General features: G+C 40.3%; 1 protein-coding gene across 4 annotated transcripts in view; it reads right to left on the bottom strand.

The window, feature by feature from the left end:
• Nucleotides 1-18013, bottom strand: part of POPDC1 (popeye domain cAMP effector 1) — a 58479-nt gene that overhangs the window by 24330 nt on the left and 16136 nt on the right. For 3 of the 4 annotated variants that reach the window (XM_031053962.2, XM_034060317.1, XM_034060318.1), the window contains exon 2: nucleotides 2083-2316. In XM_031053962.2, the coding sequence (XP_030909822.1) occupies nucleotides 2083-2305 (223 nt within the window). In that variant the 5' untranslated portion in view covers nucleotides 2306-2316. Of the gene's footprint in view, nucleotides 1-2082; nucleotides 2317-7690; nucleotides 7837-18013 lie in introns of those variants that run through there. The other variant, XM_005154659.3, reaches the window with a different exon arrangement.

Genomic DNA, 18013 nt, shown 5'->3' on the forward strand with positions numbered 1-18013 from the left:
TTACCACAGCTAGGATCTGTGGATCAATGTGTCCAATAGTAGCAGAGCTAATCACTTCAATGGTACAAACAAGCACCGAGAACAGGTTGACAGCAGACTGCAGTCCTATTGCACGCAACTGCAAGTGTGCAGTACTGAAGTGACAATAATTCAGATCAGGACTGGGAAAAGCATAAAGACACAGCCCACAGTGGTCTGTTACTAAAATGAAGCAGACATGGGACAGAGAAAAATTGTATCTTAAGTACAAAAAAATAATAATTAAGCAGATCATAAAACTTTATAACCAGTATTGCATTAATTAGACAAATAAGAGCCTAGAAATGAATACTTGGTGTTCCCATCAGCCATATTCATATCAACCTACTGAGCAGCAGTTGCACAAAAACCTCCTAGAGTCATACATAGATATTTTTGAAAATTTAAAGTAAGTATCACTGCTGCCTTTTGACAAGGTCACAGCAGGAACCTGAGTTCTCTTGTGAGACATCAAAAAGAAAATTTCAAATGCTTACTCTATTTTTGGTTGCTTTACTTTGAATAATGACAATTGCTTTAGAAGATAAGGCATGCTGGATGATTAAGGATTCTATTTTTAGCCTACAAAGACAATACTTATCAAATGATAGATTATGCATCAGCAAGTCTCTCTCAGATAAACGTGAGCCTACTGCCCAACAGAGATGGCTGTAGAGGTCACAGACACATTTTCCCTTAAGTTTCATGCAAAGACAATAAGGAAACAGTGCCAAATTAGTGTCCCCTCCCCTCTTCTCCCTGAAGATGACACTGAATTCATGGACTCAGTATTATCTATTCTGTCTCAGTTGCTACCTGGCCAGGCAACACTTACACACACAGCAGAAAAATCAAAATATGGTGACTCTTGATAGCTGGTTAATTAGACTACAAGGGATGGGAGGACATGAGGTCTGGAAGTATTGAAGAGGAGCAATATTGTGGAGCAGCACAGAGGTGGGGCAAGGCCAAAGCAAAGGGAACAGATTGCTAGCAACCAGGCTTCATTACTTATGCTGCCCACAGTAAATTTGCTTCCAGCTGCCACCTCAGCTTGCAAAACTCCGACTCTGTATCTGCTCAAAATACAAGACCCACAGATCAAAGTGGCAGGCCAGTGAGTGCACAGCTCCTTTTGCTTTTAAAACAAGAACTACAAGGATAGAAGGTCTTGGAATGCTCGGACCTTTGGTCATCAGTACAGCCTATTACACAAATAAGCATTCTCACTTAAGAATACTTAGGCATGCCCTGTATTGTGATATACTCGGGTTTATCTCTTAACACTGTGCTGATTTACTACTCTTCCTTTGATCATAAAGGCCTTGTCCCAAAGTACAGGAGCTTTGAAATAGCTGTGGGACTGCAAGTGTTACAAATGAAACCACTCTTGCTCAGTCTCAAGCATGCCACATTTAGTTGCTCTTCTGAAGTAAAATTTTGGTGTCACAAGATGCTTGCAGTGGTGGAATAAATACAACTGACTTCAAGGTAACACAGTCTGCATTCTGTCTCAAATATCTGCACTTCTAAACTGACAATGAAAATAACCCTGGTGACCCACAAGGGCCACATGTTTGAACCCACATTCAAAGAACAGATGGGCTGACATCAAGCTTTCTAAGGAAAACCTCACCTACTGCAGTCATAGTAAGCCAGTGCACCAGCAAATACACACTCCCAGTACTTACTTGAAACCTAAAGTTAAGGTCTTAAGGATACATATACTTAACTAATATGTGGAATTTAATGAATTTTAAGCAGCCAGTCACCTCTGAAGTAAACAGGGCCCACTTGATTCAAGCTGACATCTTCATAGGTTTGAAACTGTATGTTACATTTCTGGGAAATTTTAACAACCTGGGCACATATAGCCATTCTAGAAAAGGTATGTCAGGGCCAGAAAAGGCCCCCACTTACACCAAAACCACCATCAGCAGAGTACAACGAATACGAGTACAGGTTCAATTTCACCATAACCTGAAGGGACCAGCTCTGTGATGGTCATGAATTGCTATTTCTGTCACAGTAAGGTCACAAACCTCTCCAGAATAATTCTCCTACCTATGGTGAGTAGGCCTCGCAGAAAAATCATATGAAAATTCAGAGTAGTTGGAATGACCAGTCCAACTGCAAAGCAAGTATTTGCCACGTGGAAAACAAGATGATGAATCTCCTTCCAATTTTCACATGAAGTCTCATTAAGAGGCACAAGGGTGGCATTTTTAAAGTCTGGAATAAAGCCTAGCGGAGTAACAGTGAGTGGGCTCATTACTGTAGTGTTCATCTTGGAGACTCCTGCAATGAGACAAAACAGAAAATAAAATCACTGTTCATTAAACTGAAATATACCAGACATACACCTGGATTTTAGGGCTATTTTCTTTCTTCCCAGGACATATTTTCCATTATCATTCATGGAAGAAATTTACAAGTGCTTTAAAAGGGTAAGTTAGAGCCATAGTTCAGTAATGCTTTACTATCTCTTTCACTTAAGTGCTATGCTTGAAGAATGGTACACTTCAAAATTTGGACTGTATGCATACAAACAGTGCTGTCTGAACACTGCCTCCTATGAATGTCACTGCTCGGTGAAACATACAATGTATTCTTCCTAGTCCTACACAAATAAAAATCACATTCTGATCTACCATTTATTGAATAGGTCCACCATCCCAGGCAAAGTAAATGTTTAAGGGAACTTCACAATCTAGATGAGAATTGACATAAAAAAAGAAAAAAGTTTATGTAGTGCAAGTCTCCTTTATGGCAGACAAAGTCATTCTTCTAAATAAGGAAAATAAGGTCTTAAAGGAGAAACATGTGCTGTTTGGTTGATTGTAAAAAAGGAAACAAACCATACAGAAAGCAAAAACAAAGTCTCAACTTTTGCCTTTCTTGCAGGCTCATTTGGAGGTCTCCTAAGCCACAAATCATCTTGTGCACATTAACAGAGTGGGCAAAAAAAAAAGTAATTCCCAAGCCACTTATAAGAACACTAAATAAAAATTACCATTTCTCCTCCTAGTTGACCAGATTATACTAAATCAGAAAAGGAGACACCCAGGATGCTAAGGTTGCTACTCTTTCAGGAAAATCAGTGGTCTACCTAGTATGAGTGAGCTTGCACGACCTGTGGAACTCCCGGAGAAAACGAGACCAGTTAAAAAAGTTGATTTCTAACCTAAAAAACGCAGGGTTTTGTTGTTGTTGCTGTAATAATGAAAGCAGCATATTTTCATTTCACACCAATTAAAAGGAAAAAAGATCTCCGTGGGCAAATATTTTCCTAATACAAAGTACAAAATTCCTATTAAAAAGACACTACAAAGAGAAACTGGAAGATTTCAAGGCACTAACTTTTAAATCTTAAGAGCTGGTCTGTCTAGGGAACTGCAGCCAGTGTTACAAGCACTCTAGAAGGTGTTCTCAACACAGAGCAGTTCCCAGCTAGAGGAACATGAACGTTCCTAGACTGCCTGTCAAAAAACAGAGGAGAAACCCCACCTCCAGCAAGGCATGTATAGTCTCCCACTGCCACAGCAGCAGAAATTACATGGAGTTTGGCTTGAGTCTCATTAATTAAATACATGAACATGTCACTGAGCAAACAGGCTTCACAACATGCAACATGGTGGGATTTGCATTCAAGTAAATTCTGTAGAGACAGTGCATGTCCCTGCTGTGTGTGCTTGCTAACTGTCATGTAATTCATCTGCTCAGCAGATGATTTTGAGTCATGGTTAATACACTCAGTATCTCCTGCAGACTGGAATACTCTGCTATTTGAGTGCTCCTTGGCCTTTCGAGCAATTTTGATTTGCTTCATCCATTCTTTTTATTACTTTCCTTCTCCCCCAGTTATTTGTGTGAAAAACATAAGTAAGCTGGACTGAAATTATAAAATTCATCAGTCTTTTAAATCCCTATTTAAAGTAACAAGAAGAAAGAAATAAGAAAGGAAATCTCAGGCCTCTAAGAGTTCCTCTTCGATGCCCAGAACCTGTCACAGCTAAGGCATGCTACAGAACACGCAGTGGCATCTTGCAGGACCAAGCATGAACATGGAAATAGTGCTATCCATATCTGGATAGAATTTTTTTTCAGAAAAAAAAAACAAACCAAAAAACCCAAAACCCCAAACGCCACCTAATTCTTGCCAAAATACATAATCCACCTTTTTTAAAAAAAAAAAAAAAAAAAGCTCACTTTCCTCTTTTCATTCCTACATTAGTTATTCACAAAGGTTAATTGAAATGTGGGGGTTCTGGCATAAGCAAATTATACATGAAATTGTTACCAATAATCATGGTAACCAAACAAATTCACAGTCCAGGTACCACACAGGCATCATCCAAACATGTTTGTATTTTCTTTCAGCTCTTTGGCTTGAATTTAGCAGTCAAGGCATGAAAGCAGTTTCACTGACCTGACAAAGCTGCTTGCACACAGAGCCAAAGCGGGAGCCTATATGAGGCTGTAGGACTGGCATTTTAATGTGCTCATAAACAGAAGGTAATTGGTAACTGGGGAAGTGTGTTTGCACTCACCTTACACATATCTCACCATTGTGCTCCTGTGGTTTTCAAACAATATATACCCCCTACACGGGAACAGCAGGATCTCTAGATCTTTTGCAAAAAGTTATCAGCAGAATTTCTACCTACATTCAGTCTTTCACTGCCAATAAAAGCACCACTTAGCCTGTCAACAGAATGAGTAAAGATAACCAAACTCACACACAGCTACAGAACCAGCTGTAAGTCCATCAGCTCACATCAATATCAAGATGGGCTCCAAGAAGTAAATTCAGCTGCATCTGAATGCAAATTGACAAAGCTTTCAGATGCTCAATTTTTTAATTAAAAAATTCTGTACTGCATTGCTGGGAGGTTAGAGGCTACTTTATGCTTTACGACTTGCAAATCATCACAAATTTAAGACTGGAACGCAAGAAGACAAATTCATGGCACAGCAAATGACAATCACATTCTCCTCACAGCCCACCAAAACATCACTCCCCTCATTAGCCACAGCTGTGGATGCCACAAACCACCAGCCATAAACTGGCATAATGGGAAGATGTTTCTCCAGCAAGTGCTGACCAAGTCATTTACAGCATTCACAGTTGTACCAACAGGATGTTCAATGCTTTTGAAAGTCTGGACCACCTATTGAGTTGCCTAAATTAGAACCCAGGAACCTAAATCTACCCACCTCTATTTCTACAAACTTTGTCTTTAATACCTTGAAGTCCTTTTATGAATATATTTGAGCTTAACTTGCTACTCACAAACAAACATTGCAGCAACACTAATGTACTGGAAAACAGCAGAAAGCTGTAGCACTTCTCTGTCATTATGGTATTTTAAAGCTGGCAGAAACAGATTGATGCTATCTGCAAAATGACACAAGGACAGCTGTGACCCTGGCTCTGAATTTCAACTAGGGAGGCTGCTTGACAAACAACAAAAAAGGCAGGCATACAGGGTTACAAGTTGTAACCTGAAGTGTTTGTCCACAGGTAACACCAGAAAGACAAATACTCAAGGTAACAGCTCTGTAATTTTTAGATTCTTTCTTTACTCCCAACACCTACTGTTGTCAAATAATATTGAAGAATTAGAAAAAAATACCTGCTGTTCCACAAATGAAAAAGCAGTTCTCATTTCCTACCCCCTGCTACCTCACAGAGCCAAAGATTAAGTTTTTAAGTACAAGCCTTTAAAACTTTAATTTAGGGTTATATCTACTAAGGAATAATACAGCACAGGACTTTGAGGTCTTATGCTTAAATCTTAATACATTAGGGCATGTATTAATATCAGGAGTTAATAATACATCCAACAGTGAAATAATTTTGGAAAAATTGGGAAAACAGTGTCCACTGAAATGAAAGTTTTGTGAAGCATAAGACAAATAATTAAAGAAAACATATTTTAATATCCATTTTTTTCCATCATATGGATTTAGATTTACCGAAGTAGGAGCTTGAAAACTCAGCTGATTGGAAAAATCAAGCCAATTTGTTGGTCAAACAGGAAAACAAAACAAAAGCAACCAAACAAAAACCCAACAACCAACAAACACCCCACTCACTGCTCCCTAAATAGTAAATTTCCTGGAAATAGGTATAGTTAAGAGTAAAGCTTATTAATTTTCCTTTTTTTTTTTTTTTTTTAATGTACCTGGTAGAGAGTTAAGGTAATATATTGTAGGCTTAGGTATTCTTGGAATTCCAATTCTTGGAATGCAAATAAAGCAAACTTATTTTAATATTTTTTAATTTAATATTTAAGATTTCTAAAATGCTCAGGACATCTTTATAGAAGAGGCCAAATTTCTGAAAGCCATTCCCAAATGATTTAGTCCCTAAATCTTCAGACATGAAGACACCTTTAAAATTAACGGGGGTTCATGGGTACCCACACAACATTCACAGAAGACAGACATTGCAGAGAAGTTTAGAACAGATGGTTCTAAAGAGAACAGGTCAACCAAGCCAACATAGGAGTACAGTGTCCTGCTCACGTCGCCATCCACTTTAGAGAGATTATTTGTATCCCAGCGGTAAAGTAGCTTTACTGTTCAACATTACTCAAGTGAGCTTAAAGCTTTGCTTGAGAATGTTTGTATAACTTTACAGTCACTGCAACTCTACCGACCATCATTTATGTAGATGGATTATGTGAGTCCGAAGAGAAAAAAAAAAAAGAAATCAAGCTCGACAATTGCTTTCTTTAGATCATACCTGCAGGGCTTGAACTATTCTTCTATGGTCTGGTAGCACAAAAGCTGCATAGAGAATTTGGACAACCAGTAATTGCTTTGCTTTTGTGAGCTGAAGACAAACTATTACTGCCAGCATAATAAAGCTAATTACAGTTTAAGTTACCAGTTTCCTTTCTACAATGAAGTAGGAGTGAACGGGAAAGTGGTGAAGGAAAAAATGTGTTTCAATACGCTCTTTAGGGCAAAAGAATTTCCATTAAATGAGTCGCGCTCTGCAGAAATTTGTTAGTCTCCTTTATTCTTGAGAAAATTTAACAACATTTTCATTATGCACAGTCAACAGAAACACCCATACCATGAGAAATACTCTTATGTACACTCCCCACAGCAGCTGCGTAGCCATGCTATGGCAATGGAAGTTTGTTCGCTGCACTTCAGTTCACACTCCCTTTTGATTACAGGGCCCACGGAAGTTTGGGAAGGGGCGCAGCCACGGCTGGCACCCCTAGACCCATTTTCCCCCCACGCCCCTGAGGCTTCATTTTAGCCCACAACCTGCAAACACCAAACGCACCGTTTATACAATCATATTACTATCATAATTAAGAATTATATTGTTAGAATACTATTCTAGCTAATAATATTGTTGCTATTATTATCAAGCGAGCCGTCCCTTTACCCCGCAAAAGGCCACCTTCCCGCAGAAGGGCACGAGCGCAGCTCCCGTTCCCGGGCAGCCCGTCGAGGCTATGACCGGGGCGGGCGGGCACGAGCACCCTCGGCAGCGAGACCTTCCGAGCCCCGGAAAGCGGAACGCAGAAACCGGGGCACGCTCCCCTCGGCCGCCGTGAGCGGACCCGACAACGCAGGCATGCACCCCTCGGTAAGCCGCACTCCAGCGAGGTCCCTCACCGCTGCCGACGGCAGGAGCGCCCCTTACCTACCCCGAGCCCTCGGAAAAGTTTCTCTGCCGCCCGGACGGGACGGGCTGGGGCCGCCGCTCCTCTCCTCTCCTCGCCGCTCCCGGCACCGCGTCCCGCCACGGCCACCGACCCGCTGCTGTGACTAAAATAGGCAGAAGCCGGCGGGAGGCTGCGGGCGGCGCCAGCTCCGGGGCTGGCACCGAGCGGCCGCAGCGCGCAGGCGCCTCCCGCCGGCTCCCAGGGGCTGCAGGCGCAGGGCCGAGGGGCGGCCGCCAGGGGACGCGCGGTGCCGGGGGTTCGGGAGCCGGAGGACTGGAAGCAGCGGCTCCGAATGGTGCCTCCCGGATTGAAGGATGTGGGTGCTGAGTAGTGCCCAGCATCCAAACCCCGTGGGGTGAACACCCGCGGAGGTGCTAACAGCCACCGCAGAGTGCACCCAGAGCTCTGGCAGCCTGCCTTTAGGGGGTTAAAATTAGAAGGGCTAAATTCTCCCCTACATGAGCAGCAAGCTGTATTTCCCCTATATGGTGAGTCAAGGAGCAACAATGGCCTTTAGAAAACTGTTCTCTACTTGGCACCTGCTGTGGTTGCTTTGTCACAAGCATGATGTTTAAGAAATGTCATCAAGTTTGTTCATGTGGCAGCTTGACAGCTCCCAGAAATTATGTGCTTCCAAACCAGGCCATTTGTGTCCCTGCATGCTGGCACACAGCTCTGCCAATGTCCTGCCCAACCTGCTTCTCACTGCCAGCCTTGCAGTACATGCAGTGGCATGCCCAAGTAGCCACCAAGACCATCATCGTCTCTAGGATGTTGATGTGTAACACTCAGCAACAAAAGGATTTCCAGACATCGCCTATAAGGCATCACAGCCCATCCCAAAACCTGATTGTCAGTGATAAATAAGGACTGCAAAGGCAGAAAGTCTTTACATACATTCTGATGAACTAGCTGCAGAGTAGTGGGGTTTTTTTGTTGGTTTCCTTTTTCAGCAGAAACGTGCATATGGTCAGAATTATACTTGAATAATTTTTGTCAGAATACACAATCCTCAACAATTTTTGAAGTAACTCTTTGTACTTGTACACACCAATGTGTCCTATGAGGCTTTGGTTTTGTTATGGTTCTTCTTAGCTTTACATCTTGGAGAAGAGATCTGTATCTTTCCAGTGATGTGTGCCATGTGAACAGGGTTTTTATGAATCCCTCTACCTGATTGTCCAAAATGTAATATGAATTTCTTATGGAGGGCATGGTTTGGGACTGTGTTTCCTCTGAATGGCCAGTCATTCTTATTGATGTATTCACTTTCCCAAAACATAGAGTAAGTTGAAAAAGAGGTAGGAAAAGCTAGTCAGTATAGCATGGCCACAGGAACAGTCAGGAGAGATAGCATCTTACACATGTTTGAGGTTAATATTCAGCTATGCTTGATGGAGCAAAGCCGAGCAGCTTCCAAAAGCAGCACAGAGCAGCCTGTCAGAGAGCTCCTGTCCAAATCTAAACTGACATGTAAGCGTTTTCTAGCACGTTACTGAATGTTGTGTGTTAGAGAAGCACAGTTTGCTGGATTAGTTCTGTCTTCTGTAAAGTCTTTGTATTTCTTTCATTTTCCTCCAGGTCCTCTCTGTTTTCTGTGGGGAACGTCGGTGGTAACACAGTGACTGTTTTAGCCCAATGCAGAAAACCCTTAGGAAAGCTTGGTAAAGAACTAATAACATGTGCAACCACATGAAGGTGTAGAACTTTGTCCTGATTGAAACCAGTCTCTTGGGATCTTTATATTTCAATATATTTGTGACTACATCTAATTTCCCCTGCATGGCAGAGTGGTAAGATCCAAGGACATGTGGGTAACATAGGTGATGGTAACTAGGACAGCTGACAGCAGAAAGAGATAAATGAGGGAGGATCTGAGAGCTGCCTTATCTCCTAGCCCCTAAGAGGACCACAAGCAGATGAAGAGCGTAGACATGGCTCTAATGGGCTCTAGTCTTGTGCTGCGGGGTGCACCCACGTGTAGAAGGAAAACCTTCCTTTCTCTAATATAATGACTGTCCTCAGTTTTATACAGATCATAGTACAGTCCTACGCAGATATCAGTGGCCATAATTATACATAGCCTTTAGTTATATAGATAATATTGCATTACATAGATAACATCTATAGATATATAGGTAACTTAAACTTTCTCTAAGTAGAACATATTAAGTAGTGTTTATTCTCTTAAACCAAGGTGTCATGTACTGCAGGAGAATAAGTTGATGTAATTCAATCAGTTTAATGTCCTACTGTTAAACCACGGTAAAGACTTAAATAGTTGGTTTAACCTCCTCTCTGTGTCAATAAAGTTCAAGTTCATTCAAATCAGCTAATATAAATTCATCTGGCAGCAGCAAGAAATAAAACCTGTTTGGGTATACATTTATGAGGAGTTGGCTTCAAACAGATCAATTTTTAGAGATTTGTTTTGATTTGATGCATTTTGTTAGCAGAGACAGGTCTAATGGTGTTACAGCTGTTCATTGATGTATGCTTTCTCTCTGTCATGTTACTCTCTTCTGCTATTAAAATCTTGATAGCTTAAGTACTTTCTCCAATTATTTAGCTATTTTTCACAGATATGGTCCACAGTAGAAAATGTCACATGGATGCTGCAAATCACTTAGTCTTGTTCCTTATCTCCAGCTACCTGCTTTGTGATCATTGACCATATACCCTAACCTCCCAATGCCTGCCTATTCTATACTGCAGGTGAAATAAGGCCTGCTGAGGATGTGGGGAGATGTCACTCAGCAGAGTTCAGGCAGGAGTTCAGAAGTATAACTGAGCCTAGAGGCTTCCTCTCCTCCTGCTCAATTCAGCCCAGAAGGGTGTCGAAAGACTTTATTAAGCAGAAAATAAAGTAACTTTCCATAAAATTGCAAACACTCTGCCTCTTCCAAACGAGTGCCCTATTCCACAGCCTTTTTTAGGCAAAGTTTTCACTAAAGAGAACAAATGCTTTGTATTTGGTATCCCAGATGCACCAGGCTGACAGGGCTATTTTCAGACAATGGTGAGATCTATGGCATGTTTCCATTTATAGTTTCAGGAAGCATACTCAGCATCTACAGGCTAAAAGATGCCTGCCCTAAACTAACCTTTTAACCTCCCTCTATAGACAATGCAAAGGGGCTCTTTTAGAACGTAATTAATCCTCTGTGTGTTTGACAGCTGTCTGGAGTGGGATGAAATATGTTCACATAGCTCAGAAGTGCCACATTTCAGTAAAACAAATCCCATCCCAGATACTGGAATTATGTGCCATATAACTGAAAAATTACCCATCTTTTCCATAGAAAAAAATATTTATTTGCCTGATTTTTATATGCCTTAGAGCATCCTCAAGAATATAGTTATATTAGAAGGGTGTTTGCATGGAAGAGATTGTGTGAATGATAAATATTCTCTCAGCTATTTAATGTTCTGGAAGTTTATTTAAGAGGAGTGTGCACACTCTGGTGCCTTTTTACCCCAGACCCTCCAACAGGCATTTTCTGATATTTAGGCAGGCAATTCTTCCTGTCACATCTGCAAGGAGGGTGGCTCCTATTTACATAAGGAGGGCTATCTTTTTGTTTGAAATGAGACATAGAACATCGTATCACAGGTCTTCCAAGTGTCTGACTGATAACATAGTAATTGATGGTTGCAAACTTAGAGGCAGGAGACGACTTTCTTCTAAAATGATCTGTCAAAGTATCCAAGTTTTAACAGATGCACTGTTTGTCGTAGATGTTTATCCAAAGGGTACACGATCCTGAGGTATAAGATCAGAGTAAAACGGTTTCGTATTAAAGTTATCCAAACTGTGCACAGTAAACAATTTATTCAATGACACTTAGCAATTATTTCTGTTCCAAAATGATGTGTGAGCAGTCTCCTGCTGACAATTTAATTTGTATGTTCATTATTGAAATTGCTCGGTGAGCAATTTCTATGAATATGTGTAAGGCTATGAGCTGCTTGCAAGTGATATTTCTGAGACTTGCTCAAGCTCTACCTAAATCACGTGGTTCTCCCCCCAAAGAAAGGAGAGCTGCTACAAAACCGGTTGGATTTCTGAAGGTGAGGTGATGGTGTACCCATCACTGCCCTGTGGGGCAGCTTCCTAACTGCAGCAGGGAATAACAGGGAGCCTGACCCCAGTGAGTCTACTTCTTTATGGAAAATCAGGAATGCCAGGTAGGGGTTTTGACCACATTGCTTGTCCAGCACTCAAGATGCTATTCAGACATAGCTCTTGGTTAACACAAGGCAGCTCTTCACACATAATCAGAAAACAAGTAATCAAGCAGTGCTTTTGCATTGCATCTGTCCCCTTGTTGGGTGACGGCCCATTTTTTGGGGGGCCCCACTACAGAGGATTTGACAGCGCTGGCTGAGCTGGCTGTGATTTTTCTCTTTCCTTTTTGGACACCTTCCATGAACAAAGAAAGTTCAAAATGATCATGCGAAGATGTCTGTGCTAATCCCAAACTAAATCCATCTCAGTTGCAGCTCACAGTGCTCTCTCTACAGAGATCTTTATGAATTTACGTGAGCCTGTGTGACTGTGTTATCCAAAGGAATTGCAAACATTGTCAGAGTAAAATGTATGAGTGCCTTTGGGTGTTGGTACAATGGTAATTACTGTTTTGTTGCAATATTAGTCCTTTTTAGCTGTGCATTTTAATATTCACAAGTGGCTGGCTTTGAGAAACAAAAGCTAGGCTTAAATTCCTAGAACATTGCATATTAGCATCATTAAAATCTACAAGTTTATAGGATTTTTTTATAACAATTGATAAGGCTTTAGAATTTTATTTAAAGATTAAAAAGGGAATTAAATAACAACTGTTTAACGTATCCAGAAGAACAGACAGAACAGGAAAGGAGGGGAGGGAAGGGGAAAGGAGGGGGGAGGAGGGAGGGCAGGGGAGAGGAGGGGAGGGAGAGGAAATGAAAGGAGAAAGGAGAGAGAGGAAAGGAAAGGATGAAAGGAAAGGAAAGGAAAAAGGAAAGAAAAGGAAAGGAAAGGAAAGGAAAGGAAAGGAAAGGAAAGGAAAGGAAAGGAAAGGAAAGGAAAGGAAAGGAAAGGAAAGGAAAGGAAAGGAAAGGAAAGGAAAGGAAAGGAAAGAAGAAAGGAAAGAAAGGAAAGGAAAGGAAAGGAAAGGAAAGGAAAGGAAAGGAAAGGAAAGGAAAGGAAAGGAAAGGAAAGGAAAGGAAAGGAAAGGAAGAAATCTAACTTAAAGACTTGAGGAAGGAGGACAAAGAAGAAGTGGGGGAGGCAGAAGATAAGTCTAAGAGGTTATTTAAAACAAGTGACAGGGAAAGCGCATAAGATTTGAGAGTGAAAATATTCCACACTGAGTGGGAAGAAAAGGTAAATAGATGAGCTCAGAAGAACTGTGAATGGGCATGACAGCTTTTTTAAAGTTGTTTTATTTTTTTCTCTACAAAAAGTCACAGACAGCAGACAGCAGACAGCAAGAGAGGGGAGAAAATGCATAAACCCATGAAGAAGCCTACTGGAGAAGAAAGTAAGCCAAAATAAATGCTAGGAACAAAAAGCTCAAGAGCAAAAAGCAACTCAGGATTGCATAAGTTTGGTACAAATACACAGAAATGGGTTGATGTAGCCCAAGTATCAAGCACAGCATTTTATGCACTTGATCAGATTAGCAGTCCTAAATAAGACTTGGAAATACTCCCTTGTTTTGAGCATAGAGCTCAAGGAGATAATAAATACCCAGTTTCTGGATTAGCTGCTTCCTCTTCCGTTTCAGAAGAGCCAGCATCAAACGATCGCTAAGGAGCATCTGGTCTGCATTTACTGTGCACCTCATCTATGCTGCTTTGTACACCCAGATGCTGGGCTTCAGCTGTGTGTACTGTAAATTACTACCAAAATGTGTGCTGGGTTATAATAGACCACTATGGCTTCTTGCTACCCTGATCTTTGAGAGTAAAGGCAAGCACAGAATTGAGCCCCATATATTTTCTTCTTATTTCAATGAATAAATAAGACCAGTCTTCTGAGTAATGTTTATTGTACTTCTTTGTTCCGTAAAGAAAAAAGAAACAAAACTCTATTATATAGCATTAAAAACACGGATACAGACCACAGTAAACATACAGATATATGTGATTATTGCTTTTGCATGTAAGTACATATGCCACTATATAAAGCAGTTTCAGAACTAAAATGACAATGACTTTGGTAAAGAAAAAAAAAAGTACTAATAATTTGTAAAATTAAAACCAATATAAAATGCTTATGTTCCACATCTGATTTCAGAATATTAGTACTTATTAATTCTTTAAATAACGAACATACATACTGAAAGGACACTGTTTTTGAAAAGGCATAACTGAACAAGCAAATGGAGACTTAGGAAAAAGCAGAGCATAGTGCTGGCTGTGTGACTGATTTTTGAGTACTCCCATTCACCTTTCTAGGGAGATCTGCTTTAAAATATCATCTGAGAGGACTTGACCATCCTGTAAATGAAAAGATGATAGTTTTGCTTCATATTCAAAATAAGTATTCAAAATATTTTATCTAAGCTAAAGCTTAATAAAATAGCATAGCAGCTACAACTGGATTCAGTAGTTTTAAAGATTTTTAACACAGAGGAATTAGACAAACAAAGCACAGAACAATGGCTGGTTTATAGGAGCTGCTGATACTCATCCTTGTGTAATCTGGCAGACATGAACGGGCTTGCCTCGCTTTTGTTACAGAATATGTTGCTTTTTGTTTACATCAGTGTAAGAGAATGCACATGGAAAGATAAAGGGTCATACCTTATGTGTTTTGGTTTACCTGTCCGTATCCACCCTTGTAATCACGACCTTCACCTGATCCCTGGAAATCCAATCTAGATACCCAACACTGGGTATTTAGACTGTCCTGTGTCTAGGAGTCCATAGAATTTACGCAAGGGAAACACTGAACAGAGGTGCGTGCCTCTCCCCCCCTGAGCTCCAGCTCCAGCAGGCTGCCAGCTGCTTGGGATCATCCAGCCAGAATCCCTGCCTGGGGACAGGGACCTGCTAACCTCTTTTCACAGATCTGAGATACTTTAATGCTTGCCTATGACATGCAGCTGTTACAGAATATGATGGTGCTGCCCACTTCTAGATAATGACATAGTTTTAGCATTTATCCATGAAATAGGATTTTTGTCTTCAGTGTTTTTCTCAGCCTAAGGTATCTTAGACAAGTTTGGGAGGAGGTTTACTACTGCATACAATGAAAAATCCAGGATTCACTGCTATTCTTAGTTATTTACCACAATAATTTTATTGCAGTTGTTTATTTATATGACTACAGTGCTGAGTCCTAAATCTTTTATTATTGTTTATCTTCAAAGCCTCACTGGGGTAAGGAAATAGTCCTGTCCACACTATACACCACACATCCCTTAAATGAGAAACTGTGGTGGAATTGACAACTGAATAAAATTGCCTGGGAATCCACAGAAAAAGAAAAACTGCTATAAAATTCTTCTGCTCCCACAGGCTTTTGGAAAAATGTCTCATCATTTTCCTGGTCCATGACAATGTTTCACAACATTTTTGACTTGCAGATTATTTGGGTCCAAACCCTCTGCTGGCAGAACTACCTGCATAGCTACCCTCTAAGAAGGGCTTTGTCAGCCATGATTTGATTTGATGCGACCCCAGATCCTGGGCCTTGCAGACAACATGCTTGTGCTGCCTTTCTCCTACATGCTCCTACTGCTGAAGCTCCACCTACATGGTTTGATTCATCAGGATGAGGTGCCTTGATTCACATGGTAAGCTGAACTACCACTTTTGACTTACACAGAAGTAAAGTTAGAGCAAGCAGAAACTGAAAGGACCCCAAAATCTACAAGAAATTAAAATTTACATGATTAGACAAACAGAAAACAAAAAAATGCTTTCCCTTGGGAGCCCTGAACTTACATTTTTATGCATATTAATGTAATCAAAGTAAGTCTTTTCAAGAGGGATTAACAAATCAGTTTCATAAGGTATTTATTTTTTGTACCATAAAAAAATCAGTTATACAGTAACACTTTGGGGCAGAAGAATATGCATTTAATAATTACACTAATAGAAAGAAAAACATTTGATCTGTTAATGTCTGAATTCAGATTTTTTCCCCTTTTCTATTTAATTAGTTTTCTTTTAGCTGAATAGCTACAGATTTGTTTTTATTTTTATCAGATGCTATGCAAGACCTGCTTATAAGAGCAGTAAAATATTGTATTTTAATTTTTCATGTACATGGAGCCCAAATATATCTTATATTTATCATTTATAATAATTGAAAACTATAGAGCAGCTTTTTTTTTCTGGAAATGTAGCATCAACATATTCTTAATTACTGCAAGCGTATGCCTTTGTTGTGGTATGGCAAAACTACACAATTTCATCAAAGCATGTATTCAGCTTTCCCAGCTTTATCCTAGTAGAAGTCATATATCTTTATGTATAGTTTGCCATCATTCTTTCCAGTACTGAGTTTCCTTTGATCACTGTCACATTTGCTGGATTCTTGACAATTTAGGACCAGGATGGTGAAATCACCAAGTCTAGCCTCTGTTATTATAGGCAACTGAATAAAATAATGTTTTTCATTAAGAACTTAAAATTTGCCTTGCATAGCATTAGTTATAACCGTACATTGGGATACATTCTCACTGGGTTATTCTGTAGCTTTGAGTGGAGTTACATGACGTTAAAAACATCGCTTAGAATATGTTACCTGTACTTACACTATGGTTGGATATAAGGAAGAAGTTATTTACTGCAAGGGTGATGAGGCACTAGAATGGGTTGCCCAGGGAAGCTGTGAATGCTCCATCCCTGGCAGTGTTCAAGGCCAGGCTGGACAGAGCCTTGGGTGACATGGTTTAGTGTGAGGTGTCCCTGCCCATGGCAGGGGGGTTGGAACTAGATGATCTTAAGGTACTTTCCAACCCTACCTATTCTATGATTCTATTACTAGTTAAGAAAATACTACCTAATGAAAGAATTATGGGTCAGTGCCATGCCCCTAATTAGGCAAGACCTGCTTTGAAGCTCTCACAATACATTGCTGCATCCAATGAATTAATTTACCACAAGCCCAATTTAAAACAAACCTCAATAAAACCTGTAAGAAGGTGAGTGTTCTCCTTTTTCTTTTCTATTTCTTTTTTCTCTTTGGACGATCCTAGGCCATGATTTTTTTTAGCTTGTGCAGCAAATTTGAACCCCTTTGCAGGCTGTAAGGGAAATTCCAGTATGATGTTCACAATTATAAAAACTCTGGAAGATCAACTGATGCTGATGAATGACCAAATCTTCACATGAACCAGACTCTGCCACTATTACCTTATAATGGCATACAAATATAGACATAACCTCAAAGGAGGCTATGGAACTTTCAAAAATGTAACATGTGACTAAAGGGGAATTACTGCAGATCAAGAAAATGATTCATTAATAATGTTCTAAATTCACAAAGCAGCGTGGACTCAAGCATCCATTCACTCAAACTGATTATGAAGGAGCCCAACCACCTCATTGATAGTTATTCTTAAGTAAAAACATAGCCATAAATTGCATTATACTCAAATCAGAGCTTCATCTAGCTCCAAATGTTTACTAATTTATAAATAACCCCAGAATTATAAAGTGGTCTGGGTTGGAAGGGACCTTTAAGGGTCATCTAGTCCAACCCCCCTGTATCAAGCAGGAATATCTTCAACTAGATCAGGTTGCTCAGAGCCCAACCCAACTTTTAATGTCTCCAGGGATAGGGCATCTACCACCTCCCTGGGCAACCTGTTCCAGTGTTTCACCACCCTCATAGCAAAAAATTTCTTCCTTGTATCTAGCCTGAATCTCCCTTCTTTTGTTTTAAAACCATTACCCTTCATCCTATCACAACCAGCTCTGCTAAAAAGTTTGTCCCCATCTTTCATATAAGCGCTCTTTAAGTACTGAAAGGCCACAATAAGGTCTTCCCTGAGCCTTCTCCTCTCCAGAGTGAATAACCCCAAGTCTCTAATGACTGCGTGCATATATCACAAAAGCTTGTATTTCACTGACACCAGTCTGACTCTACCTTTACTTAGGTATATTATACAGCTCTCCCAAAACACTGGTTTATGAGTCACTTACCAGAGCACATTATACAGTACGTTTTAGAAGTGTTGTGAAGATTAGAAAAAGCAGAGGTGGAAAGGGCTTGCTGTCTTGCTTCCTGTCCTATTGTACGTACTAACACAATTGTAGATATCTACGCCCTGAATTCTACAGCTGAAATGTTCTGCCAG

Source organism: Melopsittacus undulatus, chromosome 3 (assembly GCF_012275295.1).
Source record: "Melopsittacus undulatus isolate bMelUnd1 chromosome 3, bMelUnd1.mat.Z, whole genome shotgun sequence".
NCBI lineage: Eukaryota > Metazoa > Chordata > Aves > Psittaciformes > Psittaculidae > Melopsittacus > Melopsittacus undulatus.